This window comes from Salmo salar, chromosome 05 (assembly GCF_965601325.2).
Source record: "Salmo salar chromosome 05, fSalSal1, whole genome shotgun sequence".
Classification (NCBI taxonomy): domain Eukaryota; kingdom Metazoa; phylum Chordata; class Actinopteri; order Salmoniformes; family Salmonidae; genus Salmo; species Salmo salar.
Genome location: NC_138295.1, coordinates 60,166,913 through 60,194,001, shown reverse-complemented (window position 1 = coordinate 60,194,001; position 27,089 = coordinate 60,166,913). Strand labels below are relative to the sequence as shown.

Here is a 27,089-nt window from a genome sequence, read left to right as displayed (position 1 = left end):
ATGGACAGTACTACCGATTTCAACTGGATGGACAGCTTAGTGAAATTAAAATGAAATAACACTACCGATTTGAACTGATTTACTTCTAGTTCACGCTTGAGCTGGCAGTGTGGACCCGTGGGTTGTGCTCCCTACCTTGGAGGTGTAGGTCTTCTCGATCTCCTCCTTGTAGATGCGGACCTGCTCCTCGTGCTGGGCTCTCAGCTCCATCAGGGCCTCGGCCAGCTTACTCTCATAATCCTGCTTTGTTCCTGCACTGTCAATCTCCACCATGCGAGACTCGTGCCTGCGCTTGGACTCCCTCAGCTCCTGCAGGACGGTACAGGCATACTTGAGTTATAGAAGAGGGGGTGAAGAGGTAACCTCATAAAACAGACCAATCTCGGTGTTCCATCAGTCTAGTTTACAAGGCTAGTGAAGAGGACAGATGAGGAAACAAAAGAAGGGAGAGAAAAAGAGAGATAGATAAGGAGGAGCAGATCAGAGGGGAAAAAAAGGAAAAGTGAAAAAAGAAAGTGAGGTAAAAAGAGAGAGGTCAAGGGAGAAAAGGAGAGATAGTGTAAGAGTGTAAGGTAAGAGAGAGAGTCTCACCTCTCCGTAGATGTTCTTCTGGAACTGCAGTTCTTCCTTGAGGGTCTGCAGGCGGTTCTCAGCGTCCACTCTCCTCAGCATCTCATCCTGAAGCTGCTTCTTAGCATCGCGCAGACCGGTCTCCAGCTAAGGGACAGAGAGTTTAAAGTTTGATGTTTATCTTTAGGGTTCTGTTAAGATAAATAATGAATCATTTGTTGATCTGAAGTCACTCTAGTTATCACATTGCTTTAACGAGGAGGAATAGAGGAGCTGCATGTAAGATGTGAAAGCATGACTGGGTGAAACTATAGTTCACTTATGTGACCAGAAGGTGGCGTAGGAATATTATTCATTTCGGAGTTCATTGAGAACAATCCACGGTGATGCACTGACCTTGTTACAGCACTAACCCAAAAGTCATATTCACAATTGATAGTTCTTTAAAAGTGACATTTTTTTCTTTATATACACTGGAAGATATATATATATATATATTTATCAATAATATGCAGTTTGAACCCTGTACCTGAGGAGAGAGTATGTAGTATGTGTAGAATTCAGAGTTGTCCATTAGGACTTTACCACTAGTCTCTTACCTTGGCTAGCTGGGCCTTCAGGTCCCTGACCTCAGCATCTAGAGAGCGTTTCTCCCCCAGGGCGGTGGACAGAGAGGCATCTTTAGAGTTCAACAGAGCCTCTAGATCCCTCAGCCGGGCCAGAGCTGCCTCCAGGTCCGACTCCTTCTTCCCATTTCTGTTGAGACATAGGTAGACAAATATATCAGTTCCCTGTTTCACTAACACGGTCTGTGTTTGAGCAACTTGTGTCTAATGCAGTATGATTACAATAAAAGCTGTTATGCATTTAGGCTCTTAAAAAAGGGTCAAACTGTTTAGTAACCTCTGTACACAAACTTCCCATTGACAAACATTATCCACATAGGTTCCAATTCTGGGATAACATACTCACTACCACTATCTACGAAAGACTCATGAATGCCTTGAGCTGTCCTTAACTGAACTCCCATCATACTGAATAAATTAATTGACAGGAACATAATTTAAATCAAGCTCACGTGTTCTAAATAAAAAGGCCAACATAGGCACTCCTGAGGGAATCCCAGTTAAATCAAACATAGTGGCTGCAGATCCAACTTTTCCCTCAGCGCATATCCCGACCACATTCTGCGCATGTGTTTCTTTACCTCTACTTTACACACACATGCTTGTGGTCTCCTTCCCTTCACATGGTAATTCTTCAAGTGTTAATGCTGAAATGCCCATGCAGCATCTGCATTCCAACCATTTGAGCTCAATCAGTTAAATATTTACATTTGAGTCATTTAGCAGATGCTCTTATCCAGGGCGACTTAACAGGATCAATTAGGGTTAAGTGCCTTGCTCAAAGGCCATCAACAGATTTTTAACCTAGTCAGCTCAGGGATTCGAACCAGCTACCTTTCGGTTACTGGCCCAACGTACTTCATGGGGATATGCAATTAGATTTTGAGTTACGAAGTTGTCTACAGTGTTGTTTTGAATGATAAACAGTAAGCAGATTCGAGAGCAGATGGTGTTAAACTGTAGCATAGCCTACTTGTGTATTTTGCCTAGTGGCGTGCGCTTTTTAGTTTTGGCCACGAGAGAAAATTGCGCTGGTGTTTTGTCCTTACAGTAACGTTATACTATGCTATTATATTCGGTTATGTAGAATACTATCATAATGTGATCTTGCAGCCATTGATTCAGCTTTGGTCTAACTTTATTAAAACGAGCACTATTCGCCAGAGTAGCCTGTTCTCTACGAATAGAGCAGAGAGATGCGCAAAAAGTTGAAAATAACCATGCGCAGAAGCTTCGAGACTTTCCGGAAATTTGGACCGCAGCCACGACCTAAATCAAAAACGTTCACATTTGTTGTTTGCATGTGTGTGTTTTTTTGTGTCCAACCTCTAAAGCAGGCATTAATTTGCAGTAGTGGTAAAAAACTGAAACTTGGACCCGGACCGTGGAAAAACTATATAGCCAAACAGAAGAGGATGGGAAAGTGGTAGCTTGAGCTTCATACCAGTTTGGCAAAGGTGCTCATTGAAAGCCGAACAGGAAATAGATTCCCCGTTATTACATTTGGCCCTTGCATTTCAATGTTCATGATCACTAATGACGTCCATCTGCTTGGGAGATGGCTTCCAGACCACTAACACACCACTCATGCTCCCCCAGCCACTGCCAGCCTACAACAACCCTCTCTACTTCCAAATGTATGCATGAATTCAATAAAAGACACACACAAAATCGGAACCATATGTACACGCCTACACCAGTACAAGAACACACATAAAGTCTACAATGGAGTAGAAATATGCTCTGCCACATACAGAGAATCCCTTGTCCCATCTCAGATTTCACAAAGGCCCAGAGAGCACTAATGTTCAGCAGGGTGAGTGATTGATGGACTAACAGTTGGCATCCAACCACATTTACCGGCACCGGCCACCCACACAGCCCCCACCATTTGCATGAAAACACAACATCCTTCATGCACAGGAACACAAACACCCATACATATATTACAGTGATAATGGACAAGCTCCAGCAATTAAAATGTACATTGTCTGCATATTTAATCAATAATAGCTTAGCTATACATGTGGCAGTACACTGCCTACTCTGATCTGAATTAATTCAACCATTATTCTTGATTTCTAGAGGCTTAAGGAAACTCTACCCCGGTCTAGATTTGATTGGACTCTACTCGTTAGATTTTATGACAGACACTGGGGTCATATTTAGCTTATTTTCCACCTGTGTGGATGGAGAGGACCAGTCTAACAGCTTGTACTGATAAGCCTGACTGACAGAGAAACACAGGAGAGCTCAGTGGGATGTGAACAAGGAGTCATGTGAGGAATGTGCTGGTACTGTCGCCGGACAAGGCCATGCAGAAGTGAGGAGAGATGGAAGGTTTTTTTCTGGAAGAGAGGGATAAGAAGAAAGGAATTATTTCCGGTCGGCTCCTGTGCTGAAATATTTCCACTGAACTGCAACAAGAGTCACTGTTTTAGATAGGCTAGCTCTTATGTCACAGATGCTCACACATACACAGGCCCTTATACACCCAGGTACTTGGAGGGCATAATACAAGGTAGTGTGAAGACATCTCCCACTAAATAGCAACCTCTCAACCAAAAACAAGTGAATCAAGACGGACAGCTTAGTGACTGGGGGCAAATGAAACAGCAGTTACTCTACTGTTATTGTCTTTTTTCCAACCTACGTTCAACAATATTTGTTACGTTTAACCACCTTTGGTGGGGCCAAGTTCCCTCTGTCTGGCTTATAGCCTAACTGTGGCCCTAATGAAGTTCTCACTGTTCCAATGGTTGGGAGGGTGTTGTTTGTGTGGAATACTTTATAATAGTCATTCAAATATAATAGACACGGGAGAACCCAGAATAACCCAACATAGGGCTGTTAGTCCTGTGTTATGAGGCATGAGTTTGAGTGTCTGCACGTGTGTTTAGCCCAACTTGCACACTGAGTTGGAACAGTAAAGCACTTATGTCCAGACATTTAGTGTTTAAATAAGACATTCAGTGTTTAAATAAGACATGTAAACATTTCATGCTGGGGCTACATTAATGCCTCTAGAACTGTAGCTTATGTGTGGGTGGTGGGCCATTTATTATGACTAAATGGGCTATGTGGATCAGCTCTGGTACTGAACCTACGGTGATATAGAATGTAAATAATAAGCATGTATATGATATTAACTCGTGAATGGCTGGTAGCTCCCGAGTGGAGCAGCGGTCTATGGCACTGCATCTCAGCGCTAGAGGTGTCACTACAGACCCTGGTTCGATTCCAGGCTGTATCACAACCAGCCGTGATTGGGAGTCCCATAGGGCGGCGCACAATTGGCCCAGCATCGTCCGGGTTAGGGTTTGGCCGGGGTAGGCCGTCATTGTAAATAAGATTTTGTTCTTAACTGACTTGCCTAGTTAAATAAAATAATGTAATAAAAAGGTAACATCGAATGGCTTTAAGATGATATAGGACATAGTAATACAGGCGGCCTGGCTGTGATGACATAGAACGTGAATGACCTGAGTATGGCAATATTGGCTGTGATGTGTGTCAGTAACTTTGTTCATCAGCTGTAGTGCTGAGAATATAGGTGATAATGAATTTGAATGGCATTGTTGATCCGCTCTAATGTTGAGGATATGGATGCCTGTGTATCCATGACTGCCAGTAAGCCTGCAATGCGTTTGTTTGCTCCAGGATGTTGACTTAACAGAACGCATGACCTGTTTGGGAGGACATGGCTGAACGTCATGCCTGAGAGCGTGAATGTGTGTGTGCAAACTGAATACATTTGTAGAGCAAAATGTACTTCGAATTAAGTTTACATTTGAATCCATCCAAACTTGGACCACACCTCAGAAACCGGTGTGGATGGAAGTCTGTTTATCAAAACAGCATGTGTTGGATGTGGACAGTTTATTCAACTGAATTTTAGGGGATAAAGAACCAAACCGGTGTACTGTATTTATAGCATATAGGGTGTGATGTGTTCAATTGTCACAATTACTCATAGGACATTGATCCGGGCATCTAGAAACCATGTAAAGAAAAGGAGTTAAGGAAGCCTACAGTTAACCATTCAATGGTCTGATTTAGATAAGAGAAATAGTCGATGATGCTTCGAACACACTGTAGCCCGACTGTTTCTCCTGTGCACATTACTGTTGTGATAATCTTGGTTACCCAGAAGTAAAATTATCTTGCGAAAGTTTGTCAATTCCTGTTTTACTTCTGGGGGGGGAAATGGCGTTAACAATTATGATTACCTTTTGTACAAAGGAAGGAAGCAAAGTTTCCTCCCTCAGAAACAGAAACTCTCGGGCAAACCCTTGCCTTCCGCTAATTTCCCCAGTGTTTATCCTGGCCAAAATGCACATTTTAGTTTTCATGAATTTGTACGTAGAGACAATTTTGACTTTGTGGCTGTGTAATCTAGTGGAAACCGTTTATCATCCACACATGGGCTTGAAAAATCGACCACACCAGTTTAAGCACCGCCTTCGCCCAATCCTGATTCGTCCAAGTAATCAACAACAAAAACCCCAAACCAGGAACTCTACTGTTGCTCGTAATCAAATAATTCTGTGAGCCTTGCCAGATTCACGCCGTTTCATCTGTCCGCCAGAATCTGTCCTCGAGAGATTACTGTTGTGACAACAGTGTTATATCAAAGCTCACACGACTTTGAAAAAGGGCAAAGGACAAAGAGCTGTCTCGAAGCGTTTTCCAGTATACATAGTGAGCAGCAGAGCTACTGCCGAATGACAGTTTAGTGAGTGTGTGAGAGAGAGGGAGAAAGGTGAGGAGAGAGAGAAAGGGGAGGAATAATACAACTGAGGAATGTGTTGGTTCAGCCTCCACTCTTGGGTGACTCACTGCTATCTTTGTCCACCTCATTCCTCCACTCTTGGGTGACTCACTGCTATCTTTGTCCACCTCATTGACGACAATGGAGCGAGCCCACCCAAAAAAACTAAACAACGGAAAACCCACAATCCTGGATATTTTGCTGTGCCGTTGCTATGACAACAGAGGCCTACTCATCAGGCCTAAAGTATGGCATTTCCCCACATTTTGGATGTAATGGATAAACACGTAGAATATCACTGCCGATGCTTACTTTGAGCATATTTCAGAGCTAAGCTCTGTCAAAGTTTTCCTCCCTCATAGGCCTATTTGGAAAAGCTTTCCTGTTAGGCTCCTGGTGGAAAATCTAGCCTATAATTACTACAATATGACAGATGCATCATGCGGGAATACCCACAAAGTCTTAGTCTTTTCATGTCCTGGCAGCAGTAATGCCTAAATAATGATTCACTATGAAGACCAGCCAGAAACCAGAGACCGTATCTGTTTCCCATGAAGTTGATGTTAAACAGATCATTCATTGTATGCACTCTATATCATATTTTAAAGGGCAGGAAGCATATGAACAATACTAGACACTTCATTTTAACCAGGGATACATAGTTCACATCCAAATGACTTTTTACACATAACTACTACAGCGGCATGATTATAGACAACTATGAACGCTCCTATACTGTGTGTGTGTGTGTGTGTGTGTGTGTGTGTGTGTGTGTCCGCACCCATTCTCTGGTCCCCTCAAACTACCACACCCACTTTCTGACTCTCACTCTGTTACGCACAGTAAATTACTTGCCCAGTTCCCCGACCTTGTAAACACAGCCATTTCCCTATCAATGCAGGCTAACGGGCTAACAGTGCACTGTAGTGAGGCGGTCAATGCTAAATCACCCCACTAATGAGAAAAATCTCAATGGAGTCACACGGTCAATCAGGCAGTGCAAAAAGCCCTCTGGCCTCTCTGTGCTATTAGGGGGTCTGTTAGGAATGAGAATGTAATCCCCCCTCCCTCTCTGGTGTTACTACACAGTCTTCCACTGCACAGAGTTGTAATGGTTGATTGATCCTATTGGTACGGTATGCTACTAAGGAACGACACCCCGCCCGTCTGGCTGGCATGTGTGAACACGTGTGGGTGGGTTTCCTTGGAAGCTGGAAATTACCAGGGGTCCTCCGTCCCTAAAGACGATCTTTGGGCTCCCATCCCTATTAATAGCCATCCTTCACAATCCCATTTTCCCAATACCAAAGTGGTAAGTTTAGGATACAGAGAACACAGAGGGGAAAAGGCTGTTGAATAATGGGTTCTTAGTGCAAACAAGGTCCAGAAAGAGCAGTAGAGAGTTTCTCCAAGACCAACAGCCAGACTACACAATGTGTCAGAGTTTCAGGAGAACTCTGAAAACAGCATTGATTCAATGAAAAATGTGCCGTTCGTATTTAAAGTTAAGTATTCAGACCATGGATTGGTTCAACTTACTTCTGTATTGATTCAACAAAATGTTTAAGTATGTCATAGTATTATTTCAACTAAAGGTTGTTTATGTGAACATCATTTAGAAGCACTGTTAAGAGGACATGGAGATCTCTGACATTAAAAGAAAATAATACAATCCAAAGTACAGGCTGGCACATGATCATGTCTTTTCTGGGATTAAAACACAATGGAAGGGATTGTTTTCATTCCGTGTGTGTGTGTGTGTGTGTGTGTGTGTGTGTGTGTGTGTGTGTGTGTGTGTGTGTGTGTGTGTGTGTGTGTGTGTGTGTGTGTGTGTGTGAGAAAGAGAGATAAATCACAAGGGGAAAACAACCCAGCCATAGCCAGAAGCCACCCACTCACCACATCCATATGGGCAGATGGGAATAGAGTTCCTAGTGTTTCACCACCAACATCATGGTGCTCAAGACTGATATCTTCCTCTGTGTTTCAAATAGACAAGCAGCGAGGGGGGGTATGGAGAGGAGGCACATAAATGGCACATAAACAGCCTACACATGGGTCGTGCTCAGTAGGTACAAAACATTTTGAGACAGAAAACTACCCCCCCTCCCCCTCCCACCATTTCGAAATGTTTTTTTTCCCCCCTTGTCATGTCTATTGAACATGACCCTGCTTTTTCCTCCCATAATATCCCCATTCAAACACATGGCCAGCAATGACCAAAATAAAGCATCTCTCCCACAGATAAAGCCTTTTATGTAGCTCTGGCTCTGTGTGTACGTGACACAGGCCTGGTTCCACTTTTAATGATTAGTTAGTGATTCACCATGACATGAGTCCGAAGCCTGGTGCCCTTTCATTCAGCATGTTGGCATAAGAGCTAGCTATTGTTGTTTGATTTGATTGTCTAGCCCTGATAAGGTAGATAACTAGAGAACACAGGTTAGCCAGTTTGTCCTTGTCTTTTACCCGTTGTAACACTCGTTCTATAATACTTCAACTGTCAGGAGTATTACCTACACACAGAAAATGATGCTATGTAAATCAATTCTTACACCTCTAAAAGTATTTTAAACCTGTCTCACTTATGAGCTTTAGTCAAATTTCAGACAATAACACTAATGAAATGAATTGAGATTGCATGAAATCAAACTACTGCATACATTTTAACCTTGGTAGAACATACGCTCCATGTAGATGAACAACAAACAGTGTGTGCAGGGGGTGCTCTCTAGATGTCACTTTCAAGTGAATTTACTGCTGTATGCTAATACCCTTCTATAAAATCCTGACCTCAAATGTAAACAACACTTTTGGAATTTATTTATTTGAACAGGGAAATGTACCAAACTTAAGCATTTAATGTGTTGAACCACTATAATTTAAATTTGTACAAAAAAAATACAAATAAAAAAAAAAAATTCAATATATTAAAAATTTTTTAATAGATTTTAAAAAAATAAAATCAGGTTCAAAATGGTATTGTCCCCCTAAACTGGGTGTGTGTCCCACCTTGGCCACCCCATTCAAAATGTTCTGGGCACGCCACTGAACAGAGTCAGAGCTTAACTGATCTGAGGCCTATTACCCCATGCAGCTGCATTGAGTTACAATGAAAGCTCTGCTGTGGTGCCATGTGAATAGATGGGGAGTGGTGCTAACGTTAGCATTATGGAACTAATACAGCAGACTGTGTGGCGCCATTGAGGAGGAGCAGTGTTAGCTTTAACATTCTTTAGCCTATTCTAGCCAATGGGAATAAGTCTGTAACAGCACCCAACTGTTAGATGCACTATGCAGAAATCGCACTGCCATTTCCTGGTTGCTAAAATTCTAATAGTTCGCTTAATTTCAGTTTGTGACAAAACAAGCAAGTATAGTGTAGAGAATCATTGTACCATCTAAACCGCTGTGAAATATATTTTTCATAACCAAAAATATTGTATTTTCAGCTGTTCGAAGCTGGTGTGCAAAACCGAAAAGTAAACGATGCAAAAACTAAACTTAAGAACAGGAAGCATAGAAGCAGTGCACATAGAACAGATCTACCGCTTCTTAGACTTACTTTCAACGAGAATGACAGATCTACAACCCACCACATTTCTATGTGAATTTGGTCAGGTCGCCCAAAAAGTTACATAATCCATCTTTAATAAGTAAAGATTAGTTCCCTTCTGCATTACGGTATGTAAATGTCAGTAAACATTTCCCTAGTGAGTCTATAGCAGTGCATTGGATGACATTGTCCTGCATCTGGTTAACCATGACAATCCTTTTAAAACTTGGATTGTATAGGCTCCAGTAAACAAGAGTGATGTTGAGTGACACAAAATGCTAAACATCTGGAGGTATTCCTGAATGTTCAAAATGCTCCATGCAAACATCAAACTCTGTTGAAGGAAATGAAAACGCTTCAGACATATTGATAATCTCAAATGTACTTTGAGCATTCAGAGTTGTGGTAATCCACTGGCAGTTACATTACTGATCAGATTAGAACATTTGGGGGTCGCACCCACTTCATCCACTACCAAATGGGAACTTCCCAGTGTGTTGAGTGTGTGTGTGTGTGTGTGTGTGTGTGTGTGTGTGTGTGTGTGTGAACTTACTTTGAGGTGTGTATGTGTGTTTTAATTTGTGTACATGCAGTGTGTGTCTAAGTATGATGTGTGTTCGTGTAGAGTGAGCATGTGTGCAGAGGCCCAGCATCTTAAAGTGATTTACCCTGTTAGCGAGCGGATGACTCATTCAGCTTGGCTGGGTCTTGAAAAGAATCAAAGTGCTATGGAAACTCTGATCCACACACACACACTCGTTCCAGCCCGCCAATGCCTTCTCCGCACACAGTACTGGTCTACTGAAAGGCCAAACACTATTCTTTAATTATCAAAACTCAGCCCAACAAAGAGAGCTCTATATTGCAGACATCACATGTACAGTCTTAGCACATCTGTTTTCCATTGCCATGTACTTTGTTAAGGCCGGTGGAGCGAGTAGCCACGAGACTAGGCTAGGTATACTCCCACTTGCCCCACTCACACCTTTGGAGAGCCATAGAGCCTAGGGGACACTAAGTTGAAAGACAAAACAATGTATGAGAATAGCCATCAATTGTAGAACCTTCATAACAGACTTCCTATTAACAACATTCCATGTTGTATAACTACAGCCGTTGGAACAGTCAGCCTTCAAGCTCCCGATGCATTACTAGTCAATAAACTAGTTGAACAGCTGCTGAACTAACAACTAATGACACAGTAAACACTTGTAAAATGCTCTCAATGGGGCGGCAGGATAGCCTAGTGGTTAGAGCGTTGGGCCAGTAACCAAAAGTTTGCTGGATTGAATCCCCGAGCTGACCAGGTGAAAAACTGTCGTTCTGCCCCTGAACAAGGTAGTTAACCCACTGTTCCTAGGCCGTCATTGTAAATAAGAATTTGTTCTTAACTGACTTGCCTAGTTAAATAAAAGGTAAAATTTTAAAAATACAAATAATCAACGACATGAAAACTGGCTGTTCATGAAGACAAACAATTTTGCTATAACATATTTTTTAAATATACTTAAACATTTTCAATAAGCCTGAACCGGTCTCTCTAATAGCAGGTCACAGAACAGGTTTCATTTGTGGCCTACACACCATTGTGGCTAAAATAAAGCAGGTCACCCAAATCCAGGGAGCCTGCGGTCCAGACAGACTTGGTTCTGTATAACTTGAGAAGGTCACACTGTGTCACATGATACAGGATGAGGTCATGCTGGTAGAATGACGCTGCCCTCGAGGGAGTTTACCGAGAGAATGGTGATCCAAACCTCCTGGGAGAAGCTGTAGTATAATAAATTGTCATGGTACACATTCTTCCCTGAGGAAAACGAGTGAGAAAAGGCTGCACACACTGCCGAGTTTCTATCTGTTCCATGAAGAGTGAGCGCTTTAGAAACCAAATATTGATTCTTTGTGCCTCACGAACTGTAGCAAAGATGGATTCTATGTTGAATAAGAAATGTTTCTTCTTATATTCAATTCAAGTTATGTTCTGCACAATTAAGGATGTGCACCAACTATTTCTCTCTGAGGTGTACTTTCCCTGTTTCTATTGTGAACTTTAGACATTAATATCCTGAGGGATTGAGCCAAAAACCTTTAGAGAGGTTGTTTGAGTACAGAACCCCAGAGTATTTGAACAGCTTTGATACATCATCATTCATTGGTGGGGAGAGGATGTTTGCTCTTGTCCATTTTAAGGGAGAGTGACATAATTCAAACACTTTAGCATAACAAATGGACTTCAATGGGTTCCTCCTGTTGTCCGGCTGTGTCTCAGCCCGGCAGAACATTCACATGATTAAATGGAAGTAGAGTGCAGTACACATCATCGAATTGTTTAGAGTTTCCCAGAGCTAAAAGTAGCAGTACAGTCCTTGGTTACTAGTGGTAACCAAACTATGTGTTTATAAAATATTTGGGCCTACAAATAGACCACTTAGCCTCCTTGTATTACCATCCTTGTGGGTACCGGAAATCCCCAAAAGGACAGTAAAACAAGAAATTCTCCCCACCTGGACAAAGGCTATTTGAAGCTTATGGGTTAGGTTTAGGGTTAGGGTTGTGAGTTAAGGTTAGGTTTAGAGAAAATAGGATTTTGAATGGAAATCTATTTTAGGTCCCCACAAATATAGTAAAACACATGCTGTGTGTGCGCGCGAGCGAAGAAAGGAAACAGAACAAATTTTCTTAATGAAGGAAATGTGTTCGTGCTATATGATAAGTGTACTTCCTGCTGTGTTCTCTGATAGCCCCAAAGTGCTACAAGTTGGCATGGCAGCCACTCCAGCACAAAATACGTTACAGTACATAAAGAAGCTAAACATTTACATTTTAGCAGACGCTCTTATCCAGAGTGACTTACAGTAGTGAATGCATACATTTATTTTTTTAGTACTGGCCCCCTGCGGGAATCGAACCCACAACCCTGGCGTTGCACACACCATGCTGGCGTTGCAAACACCATGCTCTACCAACTGAGCCACAGGGAAGACTAACGACTTCATATCAGATTTTCCATCATTCATGTCATTGGAATGAAATGACAATTAAAAAAGGAAATATATGTTGGGATACTTCACACTGTAACCATATTAATTCTAATGAACATTTATCCTGCATACCGTACCCTCAATAAACAGACAAAACATCATTGGCCTACGTGTGTTAGAAGATCTTATCAAATGATCCATTGTGCTAGATGTTATCTGTCCTGGCCCACCATTAGCTAAGCTTATCTGTTACTCTTTGCCAACATGTCTTGCAAACAGCAACCTTGGAAAAGAGTCTGGAAATGGCAAGGAGTATTGACTTTTGAACTCCCTCAATGATCTAGCCTATTCCACCACCTTGAATCCCGAATGCCTACAACTCCGACAATAAAAATCATTGTTTTACAGTTTGCAATAGATTAGCGAACCATCTTTACTTCCAGGGAGTGAAGGTCAAAAAGCAATAGGTTTTAACAATATAATTCACATTGTAAACTGGGCAGAATTCAAAGTGGCATTTTTCAATAGGTGAACCAACAATAAGATCTAGAGAGAACACCGTATCTGCAGAGCTTGCATGGGTCTCCCTGTATATTGTCAACACAAAGCAGCCTATTCATCGTCTGGATGGGGAGACAAGGGGTTGTCCTGCCAATGACGACCAGGAGCAGGTTCCCCCACACATGCTCCTGTTTCACAGCCACTGGCACAGATGGAAGGCACTGTGGCATGAGACTAGCGTCCGCCACCCCTCTTATGTTCAAGAGGAGGAGCATCCACAGTGGATAACTAGACCTTGACGAATGTGGGAGTGTGGGCCAAGCCTTGGGGCTCATGTTGAAGCTTAGCAAATCAAATTGCGGCATAGCAGCGTCTTAGGTGAGCAGTCAATATTTTTAGGCTAGCCCGCTTGTGTTCTAGCCTAGCAATTCTTACTCTATCCTAACAGTGGAACATGCTTTAGCCAAATAAGGTTTGTTTTTATCCCCACTGGCAAATCATTTACAAGCTAGACTGGTTTGTAGACAAGCAGTTTACATCCTAGTAGCCCAATGGCGCTGGTCTGCCCTCAGGGGAGTTGCATGCGTCTGTTGCGACACAAATGCGACTGTGTGGCGTGGCCCAATGGCATGTCTAAGAACAGGTGTGTACAGTCACAGGCCATGGTAAGTGTCAGTTACATCTGCTGCAGCACACATCAAAACAGGGCTAGAGGGCTTGGCACTGTATAATGGTGGTGACTCAGAAGTTTTTCAGGGCCTTGATTGTGGGAAGGGAGCTGCTGGCTGTGACCTCTCTTTAGGTCTGGACCTCTGGAGCAGAGCAGCGAGCCATCTTTATTAATAGTTAATGCGTATAGTTCCCTATCAACACCATGTTATTACCACTGGCTGGTGCCCTATGAGGACTTGCAAGTAAATGTAACTTACCCCTCACTGGTTGATGAGTCAGAGCCAGTACAGGGAAATAACATCACCACAAATGAGGTATAATGAAATGAGATGGTGTCTCATCCTCTGGTTTGAATATGCCCCTCCCTATCATTATATAGTAGGTTGTAGGCAGGTAAATGTGTGTCAGTGAGATTACATGCTGAATCACAATCACTTTCAAATTTAGACTAAATTAATTACACCCTTGGCCAAAACCCAATGTGTCCCTCAGCCAGAAACTTACAACAGGGAGCATGGCAATAGACTAACTTTATGACACCACATTCAGATACAGGATTACCCATAAACCTCCTGCCTTTCCATCCCCATCCCAGGGTTTCCTCTAATAATACTCCTGCCACCCCATCTTTGCTAGCTCTCTTGCCACCCACCTAGAACATTTGGCCTCAATTCAACTGAACATTTGTGTTTGCAGCCTTTGCATGCTGCCTACGAAGAAAATAACCTTGTCTTCCCTGTGGCTCAGTTGGTAGAGCATGGTGTGTGCAACGCCAGGGTTGTGGGTTTGATACCCGCGGGGGGCCAGTACAAAAACAAATAATACAAAAAAATACAGAAAAATGCATGAAATGAAATGTATGTATTCACTACTGTAAGTTGCTCTGGATAAGAGCGTCTGCTAAATGACTAAAATGTAAAGTGATAATGTAGGGCCTACAGTAATGGGGTATTTTAATATTTGAATGACTAAGAATATTGTTGAAAGGGAAATGCACACTGTTTATTTGTTGGGACGGTATACTGCTCTGTCTCTGATAAGAAAGTTACATTTACTTGCAAGTCCTCATAGGGCACCAGCCAGTGGTAATAACATGGTGTTGATAGGGAACTATACGCATTAACTATTAATAAAGATGGCTCGCTGCTCTGCCCCAGAGGTCCAGACCTAAAGAGAGGCCACAGCCAGCAGCTCCCTTCCCACAATCAAGGCCCTGAAAAACCTCTGAGTCACCACCCTGTCACACGCCCATGCCAAGACTCCCCAGCTGCCATGGCAACCTAACACTGGCAAACACACCGGCTGCAGCGTAAGAGACCGAGGCTGCCCACGCAGGCCTGAGTGATACATTTCCACCACACGTGTAACAAATGATTGGTTTCCAAAGGAAACCAATACAATTATAGGCGCTGTTGCTATTCTTCACTCAGCTAGGGACCTTACGGCACAATGGGAAAGAGAATTTAAGTGAACTGTAAAATTCCATTCACTCACCAAACAGGCTTGGTTTTTAAAGAGAGTCACTACTCTTCAGACAGCCTAACTCACTCAACACCCTCAAGTCAAGACCCAGAAGTCCACACCCCGACCAAGGTCGGCACTCAAACACAAACCCGCCCCAGAGCCACACCCTCACCTGCAACGTTGGGCACATCAAATACTGTACATTCCATCTTGACGGATACACTGCAAACATTAATTGAAAACACATTGGCACTATGGTTGGACAAGTAAGACTCCACCCTCACGTCTCTGTACAGACGCCGTTGCTTCAACATTGCAATTGCATGGTGTTGAAACTCAGAGTCATGCCAATGAGAAGCTGTTGAAGACAGTGTTTGCATAGCTTAAAATATTCCTATTCTCTGTTTGCTACCTCCTGCGGAGGGAAGCCCCGTGCATAAACGAGGGTACGTTGAAGAAACAAAGTAAAAGAGTAAAATAACAAGTAAATACAACTAACACTTTCAACTGTCTTTCATTTTCTCAGACGCACTGCAACCCAATTTGCACTTTGCCAAGACATTCAAACATTCCTGTGGAGTCATTGAGGGCCGTTGCCTGCTAGTAGGAGAGAGAGCGAGAGATGTGAGCTATTTTCTGTCTGTGGGCACATAACCACTTAACTCTGGTAGACAGATCCCTTTAACATTCTCCCGAAGGTCTAAGTCTAACCTACCCAGCCAGTTCAGATGGCTCAGTTGGTTGGAGAATGGTGCTAAAACCAGTTTGGATTAAAGCATATTTTATCTTAACCTGTAAACCTGCTTACAGGCTTTGATTGAAATGCGTTGCGTAATAACGCATTGCATGCATGGGATTGTGGGAGTGTTGACTGTGTCATTACACTCGTAAATCAAGCTAAACAGAGCGAGCTGTTTGTCAGGGCGTGGCCCCGTGGCTGGGCCCTTTGTCATTACCATGTGGGGTAATACAGCATTACTACCCAACCTGCTGAAAACCACCAGGAATGTACACAACTAATGTCAGGCATGTCACTCTCCACACCTCTTTCTAAAGGATTTTAGAAGTCAGAGTTTAACTAATAGGTGGTGTGCAGTCTGGTGCAAAATGGATGTTACATCACCCAGGATGGATTAGAAGCACTACCACTCACATCCTCAGTGGCAAACTGCCTTGGAATTAAAGGTTGCAATGGGTTAAATTCAATTATTTATTAGTAAAGGCTTATCTGACCAACGCTCTGACAAATGTGCCAGCATACTAGGTATCCAGTCCAGGGTGAAAATGGTTTCAGGGCTGGTGTACTTATGGTTTGGAAGAGAAAGAGGAACATGATGTAGTAGTGGAAATCTACTTCATTGAGAATGACTGTAGTGAAGGACTGGAGTAAGAGCAGACCTGCACTGGTTGATGAGTCAGAGCCACTACAGGGAAATAACGTAACCACAAATGAGGTATAATGAAATGAGATGGTGTCTCATCCTCTGGTTTGAATATGCCCCTCCCTATCATTATATAGTAGGTTGTAGGCAGGTAAATGTGTGTCAGTGAGATTACATGCTGAATCGCAATCACTTTCAAATTTAGACTAAATTAATTACACCCTTGGCCAAAACCCAATGTGTCCCTCAGCCAGAAACTTACAACAGGGAGCATGGCAATAGAGTAACTTTATGACACCACATTCAGATACAGGATTACCCATAAACCTCCTGCCTTTCCATCCCCATCCCAGGGTTTCCCCTAGTTCTCTTGCCACCCACCTAGAACATTTGGCCTCAATTCAACTGAACATTTGTGTTTGCAGCCTTTAAATGCTGCCTACGAAGAAAATAACCTAAACCCTGCCAACCCAATGTGTCCTACCTGACTTTGAGCTCCTTGTACTCCTCCTTGACTTTGCCTAGCTCCAGCTGCAGTCGGGCGCGCTCCTTGGCCACCGAGTCGAGGGTTTTGCGGGCGTCGGCAAGCTCCGTCTCATAGGCCGCCTTCATGCCCGTTACCTCACGGCTGATCTCGGTCTCGGACTCGGTGATGCGCAGCCGCAGCCCAGCATTCTCGATCTCCAGCGAGCGCACCTTATCGATGTAGACGGCCAGCCGGTCGTTCAGGTTGCACAGGTCGTCCTTCTCCTGCAGGCGGGAGATGCGGGTTGGGGAGAGTGGGGTGGCAGTCCCAACACGACTGCCTCGTTTCTGACCTGGAGATTCCATAGTGGATATCCAGCAGGTGGTTCAGGTGGTTGGCTGGGAGACAGGCTGTGGAGGGAAGGATTCATTAATTAATCAACATCTGATACAGCAAATGTTAGAACAAGTATAGCGAAGCCTGAGGGAGGAACCATGTGAGATGGCATGTGCCAAAATAGAAAATAGTAAAGGAGGAGGGGGTTGGGGCTTAGGCATATAACAGCTACGCATCTCTCTCACCATCAGAGAAGCCCTACTAAAATTGCTGTTTGGGTGGTTAAGCAACTTTAGCTCTCTCCTGAGCAAGTCTAATTCCCACCGTCTGGCGTCTGAACAGGCAATTAGACAATTTTGATAATATACACAAAATATGTATTCAAGAACTACAGAAGCATACAAAACAATGAACAAACATTATACAAGCAAAGAATATCTGCATCATCTCCCTTGTCGGCCAACTGCTTGTTGAGACAGAGTGAAGAAGTACTAACAGCCTGCTAATTATGTCAGAGTCACTAATTCGGAGAAATCTGTCCGATGGTTGTCTCCCTCCACTTACATTCGGCTTGCCTAAATCTCAGTCATTATACCATGGCCTTGACTCACTACATAAACAAACACAGCAGGATGCCCTGATTAGGAGATGAAGAACCACTTTCTCAATGTTTAGACGGGCAGAGGCAGCAGTGAAATGACTGTCAGAAAGTACTGGATGAAAGGCTTTTGAAGCCCAAAAAACTAGCTGAGATTCCACTCTGGAACACTGAGATGGCAGTAGAGTAAATTATGTTTCCACAATATATTGACAATTAACAATATAAAAAATGATATATTTTCAATACCCATGTTAATATATTTTTCAATATTCATAAATTAATGTAAAAAATAAATATTGAAATCTAAATACTACTCATATTACAGAGCAAGCTGTAAAGCTTCATATGCCACCAATTCTTGCTTTGTAGCATCTACAGATTAAACATTATGGAGTCTTAAAGGAGGCCTTGGTATGCCCAAAATGTCATAAATATGCCAATTTTGATTAATTATTTCTTAATTATGCTTTTAGATACAAATACCAAATACACACTGAATGTACCAAACATTAGGAACACCTTCCTAATATTGCACCCCCTTTAGCCCTCAGAACAGCCTCAAATCGTCGGGGCACAGACTCTACAATGTGTTGAAAGTGTTCCACAGGGATGCTGGTCCATGTCGACTCCAAAGGTTCCCACAGTTGTGTCAAGTTGGCTGGATGTTCTTTGGGTGGTGGGCCGTTCTTGATACACACGGGAAAATTGAGTGAAAAACCCAGCAGCGTTGCAATTTGACACACTCAAACCGGTGCGCCTGGCACCTACTACCATACCCTGTTCAAAGGAACTTAAATAATCTTTTCTTGCCCATTCACCCTCTGAATGGCACGCATACAAAATCCATACCTCAATTGTCTCTAGGCTTAAAAATCCTTCTTTAACTCGTCTTCTCCCCTTCAACTACACTGATTGAAGTGGATTTAACAGCTTTCACCTGGTCAGTCAGTCATGGAAAGAGCAGGTGTTCCTAATGTTTTGTACACTCATTGTATGTCAACAATCCTTCTTCCAAAGGATAAAATACATTTTGAGAAAATCCCCATAATCATGGTCTTTTTTGTCTGGGTTTTGTGAGGAATCACTCAATAACAGATAGACGTAATCTATTTCATTACTCGTGCAATGATACAGCATATACGATAAATAAGTAACTGATGAATGTGAACACCTTAGCACTCCCTATAATGTACATCTGTCAAGCCCTTTCCATAGATAATGAGGTACTTTTGGAAAGAGTAACTACTACATTACTTTCCCCAATAACCATGCATTAGAGTAACTTACACTGAATGACTTATTTACTTTAAAAAGGTCACAGCCGAGTTGTTATCCTACGCCCCCAACCGGTCAACAACGAAAGTGAAATGAAATTTGAACTGTACCCTGTAGTCGTCAAGATCGAAGTACAAGCAGGAACCTATTCTCACATCTCTGTTAGTGTGGGCTGACATTCACAACTGTCAGTCAAAGTGCAACCAGAGCCAAAATGTATTTATCTTACCTTAGTGAGAGTGTGAGGTTGTGAGTGGAAGCCTCCTGATGGAGCAGTGTGTGTCTGCACAGCCGGACCTCGATGGAAGTTCAGCTGCCGCTGTGTGTTGTAGATAGGTGTTCTTCTCTGGGTCTGGGGTGCCCCTGTGGAGTATAGGGAGGAGGATCAGTGCTGTCTGTGTGCCTTTGGCTCACGCTCTGGAATGGCTGCGTCACAGTCTCTCCCTGCACATGTATCGCTGAAGAGCGAAAGAGAGCGGGAAGGAGGGAGAGGGAGAGGGTGGGGCAAGGAGGAGCCAGGCTGGACTAATACAGATAGAGCCCACACACAGCACAGCAACTACTCAGCTCCCTGGTGTCTCTCTCTTACTCTCTTTTCCTTTCTCATTCATTCACAGTGGGCTCACAGACACAGTGATCCCAACTGCTTGAAAGCTCCACTTTCAAGTGCAAACAGACAGAGAAAAATGGTTGGATGGAAAATCCGCCGTTATCCATTATTTAACTGTACGGAGCTGTACAAATTAGTCTAGTCTGCAATTGCAAATCATCACCTTACTGTCAGCTCACAAAAAAAGATTGCGTTTGCACCATTTTTTTTATCAAAAGACCAAAAATCCCAAAGAAAATAGTCTATGTTACTGCTATATTTCCAATGAAGGGTAGAGCACAGTACACCAATACAGTAATTCCCATAGGTCATCTTCAAGCTCCCAGGTCTCTTTATCATCTCTGCTCGAAGATGGATCTTGTATTTATTGCCTCGGGGTGGAGTTAATAAAAGAACAGGTCCAATCAAGTCCAATGTCAGGAGAGGATGGTTATTCTGGTGTGTGTGTGTGTGTGTGTGTGTGTGTGTGTGTGTGTGTGTGTGTGTGTGTGTGTTGATAGAGAGTGTGGGCATGGCATTGGACAGGCCCAGTGGCTATGGGAGTACCCTGGCGAAGCCCTAGCAGTGGAAAGGACCTGTAATTTTGTGGCCTTCTCTCTCTCTCTCTCTCTCTCTGAGTCACATATCCCAGCACAAACTGTTCACTGTGTTCAGCGGTGCCCCCTTTTTTAACCCCTCCCTCTCCCCCATTTCCCTCCCTCCCTCTCACTGTTCTTGCTCCTTAGGCATTCCCCTTAACAAGTGGTGGAAAAAGTACCTAATTGTCATACTTGAGTACTATATAAATAGTAAAGTCAAGTAGTTTTTTGGGGTGTCTTTACATAAGTAGTACTTAAAAGTATTTTTACTTAAGTAGTTTACACCACTGCCCCTAACAAACAACAAGCTTGTTCCAAATGAAGTATTTACCCCAAACTCTTATACTGGACATTGGACTATACTAAAAAGCAGCAAATAGCCAACTCTCTGGGTGGACTGCATCTGTGCCTGAACCATAAAGGACTCAAAAAACCTAGTACAAAGAAGCCACTACTGCGTTTGCTTCAAACTGGGGCAGCAGGTAGCCTAGTGGTTAGAGCATTGGGCCAGTAACCGAAAGGTTGCTTGATCGAATCCCTGAACTGACAAGGTATAAATCGGTCGTTCTGCCCCTGAACAAAGCAGTTAACCCACTGTTCCTAGGCCGTCAATATAAATAAGAATTTGTTCTTAAGTCAAATAAAAGGTTAAATAAAAATTCACTTCATTTTGGTACATGCACAAATAACATAACCATAAAACCCTTTGGGTTAACAATAGTAAGACCGGGACGATGCCAGAATCACAATACTCATTAGTTTCGTGGCAAGGAAAGCAAACACAAAGTGGTTTTTACGTCTTTAGGAAAACAGCCGTAATTTTGGAAACAAACATTATGTCATCCAGAGTAACATTTATTTATTTTCCAAACTATAGCACACAATATTTTACATACAGTTGAAGTCGGAAGTTAGGTTGGAGTCATTAAAACTCGTTTTTCAATCACTCCACAAATTTCTTGTTAACAAACTATAGTTTTGGCAAGTCGGTTAGGCCATCTACTTTGTGCATGACAAGTAATTTTTCCAACAATTGTTTACACACAGATTATTTCACTTATAACTCACTGTATCACAATTCCAGTGGGTCAGAAGTTTACAAACACTAAGTTCACTGTGCATTTAAACTGCTTGGAAAATTCCAGAAAATTATGTCATGGCTTTAGAAGCTTCCGATAGGCTATTTGACATCATTTGAGTCAATTGGAGGTGTACCTGTGGATGTATTTCAAGGCCTACCTTCAAACTCAGTGTCTCTTTGCTTGACATCATGGGAAAATCTAAAGAAATCGGCCAAGACCTCAGAAAAAGAATTGTAGACCTCCAGACTATGGTTTGCAACTGCACATGGGGAAAAAGATCGTACTTTTTGGAGAAATGTCCTCTGGTCTGATGAAACAAAAATAGAACTGTTTGGCCATAATGACCATCGTTATGTTTGGGGGAAAAAGGGGGAGGCTTGCAAGCCGAAGAATACCATCCCAACCGTGAAGCACGGGGGTGGCAGCCTCATGTTGTGGGGTGCTTTGCGGCAGGAGAGACTGGTACACTTCACAAAATAAATGGCATCATGAGGAAAGAAAATTATGTGGATATATTGAAGCAACGTCTCAAGACATCAGTCAGGAAGTTAAAGCTTGGCTGCAAATGGGTCTTCCAAATGGACAATGACCCCAAGCATACTACCAAAGTCGTGGCAAAATGGCTTAAGGACAACAAAGTCAAGGTATTGGAGTGGCCATCACAAAGCCCTGACCTCAATCCTATAGAATATTTGTGGGCAGAACTGAAAAAGTGTGTGCGAGTAAGGAGGCCTACAAACCTGACTCCGTTACACCAGCTCTGTCAGGAGGAATGGGCCAAAATTCACCCAACTTACTGTGGGAAGCTTGTGGAAGGCTACCCGAAACATTTGACCTAAGTTAAACAATTTAAAGGCAATGCTACCAAATACTAATTGAATGTGTGTAAACTTCTGAACCACTGGGAATGTGATGAAAAAAATACAAGCTGAAATAAATAATTCTCTCTACTATTATTCTGACATTTCACATTCGTAAAATAAATTGGTGATCCTAACTGACCTAAGACAGGGAATTTTTACTAGGATTAAATGTCAGGAATTGTGAAAAACTGAGTTTAAATGTATTTGGCTAAGGTGTATGTAAACTTCCGACTTCAACTGTATAGCAGGTTTTAAAGGACCAAAGACTTTGGTCTGCTTCGTGTTCTCATTTTTGCCATGTAAAAAAATGTTATGTTACTGGTATCCTCACAGCCCTAAACAGAGAGATCGGACTTTTGGATGAAGGCTGTTGCTTGATGTAAAACCAACACAAAAAGTGGGTCCGCTGAAATCCAGGGTCAGGAGTGAATGCTCTAACTCTCTGAGGCACTCATCCAGTCAACAGGCAGGAGCAGGAATGACAGCCTGTGATGCAACTTACGAGACATGACAGGCAACAAAAGGCATGTTAACTCTGCAGTCAGTTAACTCTGCAGCCCTTTCTTTCTTTTTCATTCTCTTTCACTATTTCTTTCCATTCCCCTATAGCATTCCAAGAGGGCAGCAAAAAACAAGGCACTCTTGAGCAATATAATGTTTTGTTTTTTACAAATGAGATACTCTATTGAATGCTGATGCACTACGTACAGGATGTGGCTGGGGTTATAGCATTTCTTTCACATGACCCATCAATTTAGACAAGTGTGTCTGGGTAAGCTTCATCTAAAATGTATAAAATATTTTTTATCTGGACACTTTGTTTACCTGAAATGTTTCCTTATTGTAGGCTACTACCACTTTTAGTCTTAATCTTTACTACACTACTCACTGTTTATCACATGACCTCATGTGAATCCTTAAAGAGATGGGTGGGACTGGTTTAAGAGGGTGTGAACAATACTGAATGGGTGCAGACAAAGGAAAGCTCTCCAGTAGGTACCAAAATATTCAAAGGCCCTTTTCTCAAAAGTGATTTTACAAGTGTATAACATTCAAAGCAGAACTACTTTCCCATTGTTCCTCAAAAATGCTGTGTATGATATATAATTTTGTAGCTCCGAGTCTCTACTTTTATCCAAAGTAAAAAACACAATTTCAAATTTTGCTAAATAAGACCGAATCCAGGTGGTGAATCACATATCATCTAAGGCCACAGTAAAACTGCAAATAGTAATCACAAAGTATGGAATATTCACCCGAATCTGAATCATAATTACAGTACCATTTCATGTTACCCTTCTAACAGTATTATCACTTGTTACATTTCTCACTGCAAGGCAAATCCTGCATGGCATATCCTAGTTTATTTCCTAATTCCACCTTGGTTTATTTTGTGTTAGCTTGAAAAATGAACAAATAGCTACAGAAAATTATTTTTGACATGTAGTTGAGACATGTTGCTATAGGCTGTTTGCTTTGCTGTAGCTAGCGCGCCCATCTATCTGTCTCAGTTTATTGAGTGTGAATTTTTGTAACCAGGATCAATCTCTACAAAGTTCAACAAAAATAAATGTAAAGATACATTAGCCTACTTTGTATTAAAGTTTCAGTGTATGCTAAGATGGTTTATACTCTGTTGTATGAATGGCTTTTGATGCATTGTCTGACTAGTATTAACTGTAAATCCTTTACCCTCAGGGGAAGAATGGCAGGCTTCACTTCAGATGCTCTACTCTTCTGCTCCTGATTTACAAAATGTATCAGCAGAGTACAGTAGGACTACATTGGCAGACATGTACTAACTTTGTTTTGTACAGGCATCCTCCCTTTGGGTGGGGCCAAAAGATACAGGAACACAAGGGACGAAGGATCAAGCCCAAGGTCCCATTTAGCATAATTAGGAACATGATGTGATTATGAAGTGTCCCATAGGAACAGATAAAGAGGGTATAGGGCTCAAAATGGAAAAGAGCTCCAATGTGCCTCCTCCTAATCCTAACCACTTGTTTATACGGCTGGCTGAATATCTAATGAGTGACTACTGAGGCTGACAAGCAGGCCCAAAATATGGGTTGGGAATTGAATGTAATTCATCTCTCATAATTCCCCAAAAAGTCATTCATCTCTCATCATTCCATTCGTTTGGAATGGACATTTTGGTAGGTAGTACTTGACGTTTGAGAGACACGTGGCCGCGCCCCCTGCCTTCTGTTATCCATCCAGTCAAGACAATTATTCCTCCTTCAGTAAACACAGGCAGAAACAAAGGCATAGGCGCCACCCACCGGCCAACTGTTGATGAGAACTCTGACTGGCGTGAAGTGCAGGAATTACATTTTGGGAAACATATTATAGAAGGAAAGATTGTGACGGAATAATGCTGATTGAAAACAGCAAACCATTTCACCTCAACAGATATATGGCCATATTGGCTTCTTTGATAAAACTTACCACAACTAGTTGGGGACTTTTTGGTTTGTTGACTGATGAAAGAAAGCCACTTCAAAACATACGCATTTGTCACCCGTAAGTGAAATTTAAGTAGCCTACAATTTGGTTGAAATACTGATGTAGCCTAATTGTAAACTACCGGGCCTTACGGTGTTACAGCCATCTGCAAATTTGATTAATTACATTGCTGCGCCCGCTAACGTCTTCTTCTTCTTATGGTATCATGGCGTTCGCTCATTTTGTTTGTGCATGCCGCCACCTACTGTGCGGTAGTGTGTGGTTAATCACGTTAAATTCATTTTGTGATACAAAAATAAAAAAGGAAGAGGGAAAATAAGAAAAAAAATAGCACCACTAAACCCAATATCTATATACAGGTGTGTAGTGCCGAGGAAGCTTTTTCATTTTGAGAATACAGGAAATTAATTATTAGAAATTCTGAATCAATTATATTCAATTACCACAGAAATTCCATGAAAAATAATAGAATGACAAACCAAATAGAGATCCACAGTAGAGGTGTCATAATACCCATAAAATCTTGGTTTCAAACAGGGAAATAGTTCCAATAGTTTTTTCAGCGTTCATTTTTCCCATAGGGAATTTTAGGAACACTTAGCCTTCCCTGTGGCTCAGTTGGTAGAGCATGGTGTTTGCAATGCCAGCATGGTGTGTGCAACGCCAGGGTTGTGGGTTCAATTCCTACGGGGGGCCAGTACACACAAAAAAAAAAAAATGAATTTAATGAAACGTATTTCTGTAAGTCGCTCTGGATAAGAGCGTCTGCTAAATGACTAAAATGTACTTAAAAAAGGGCTTTATTTCATGTAGTCTTACCCTGGTGTGAATTTTTGATAACCATGTAAATCTCTCTCAGACAAGGTGATGTTTACCAATATTTTCAGCTCTATTTACTATCAGATTCAAAAATGCTAATTAGCATCAAAGTAGACATCATGCAAGACAACAAATATTTACACGGTTATCAAAACCGCTGAAAAACATCCCCACAGCATGATGCTGCCACCACCATGCTTCACCGTAGGGATGGTGCCAGGTTCCCTCCACATGTGATACTTGGCATTCAGGCCAAAGAATCTTGTTTCTCATGGTCTGAGAGTCCTTTAGGTTCCTTTTGGCAAACTCCAAGCAGGCTGTTATGTGCCTTTTACTGATGAGTGGCTTCCGTCTGGCCACTCTACCAAAAGGCCTGATTGGTGGAGTGCTGCAGAGATGGTTGTCCTTCTGGAAGGTTCTCCACAGAGGAGTTGTGGAGCTCCCTGACCAAGGCCCTTCTCCACCGATTGCTCAGTTTGGCCGGGCAGCCAGCTCTAGGAAGAATCTTGGTGGTTCCAAACTTCTTCCATTTAAGAATGATGGAGGCCACTGGGTTCTTTGGGACCTTCAATGCTGCAAAAAATGTTTTGGTACCCTTCCCCAGATCTGTGCCTCGACACAATTCTGTCTTGGAGCTCTACGGACAATTCCTTCAACCTCATGGCTTGGTTTTTTGCTCTGACATGCTTTGTCAACTGTGGAACCTTATATAGACAGGTGTGTGCCTTTCCAAATCATGTGAAATTAATTGAATTTATTGAATTAATTGAATTTACTCCAATCAAGTTGTAGAAACATCTCAAGGATGATCAATGGAAACAGGATGTAGCTGAGCTCAATGTCGAGTCTCATAGCAAAGGGTCAAAATACTTATGTAAATCAGGTATTTCTGTTTGTTATTTTTAATAAATTTGCTAAAATAAAAAAATAAAACAGTTTTCGCTTTGTCATTATGGGGTATTGTGTGTAGGTTAATGAGGGGGGAAAAAAATCAATTTTAGAATAAGGCTGTAACGTAACAAAATGTGGAAAAAGGGAAAGGGTCTGAATAATTTTCGAATGCACTGTAAATATGTAGGCTACAGCAGGCTAGAAGTAGGTAGTGTAAATTATGGTTTCTTCCCTGTCTTCTCTCGGTGGTGAGAATGATGAAAAACTGTAGGCTACATGTGTGTACTGCGAAGGCCCGTTGAAAAAAAATCTAAATTCACCTTGATGTTCATAAAACTCCACGACCCCCTCTTGTGCAGTGGAACCCAGAACAATATGTGACCACTTGGTTACGGCGACACCATTCTGCCAAGGATACCGAAACCAGAGTCGCTACCACAAATCCCAAGAGCCTGACCTTCTGGAAGTTCCTGTAGCCCTGCTAGGGATATTTAGCCTATATTGGCTATTGGTTGAAACGTAGGGCCCGTTCTAGCTTGGTATGTCAGCTTGGGAAATTGGAAATGTGAATCGGGC

At 42.2% G+C, this 27,089-nt stretch overlaps 1 protein-coding gene across 1 annotated transcript in view; it reads right to left on the bottom strand.

Moving 5' to 3' along the window:
* LOC106605311 (lamin-A) overlaps positions 1-24,979 on the bottom strand; it is a 31,562-nt gene extending 6,583 nt beyond the window's left edge. Inside the window, exons 1-6 of the mRNA XM_014200791.3 lie at positions 24,786-24,979; positions 19,431-19,564; positions 17,008-17,399; positions 1,170-1,326; positions 592-717; positions 136-309 (exon numbers count right to left, since the gene is read on the bottom strand). Of these exons, the coding sequence (XP_014056266.1) occupies positions 136-309; positions 592-717; positions 1,170-1,326; positions 17,008-17,354 (804 nt within the window). The 5' untranslated portion in view covers positions 17,355-17,399; positions 19,431-19,564; positions 24,786-24,979. The remainder of the gene's footprint in view (positions 1-135; positions 310-591; positions 718-1,169; positions 1,327-17,007; positions 17,400-19,430; positions 19,565-24,785) is intronic.
* Between the last annotated feature and the right edge of the window lie 2,110 nt (positions 24,980-27,089).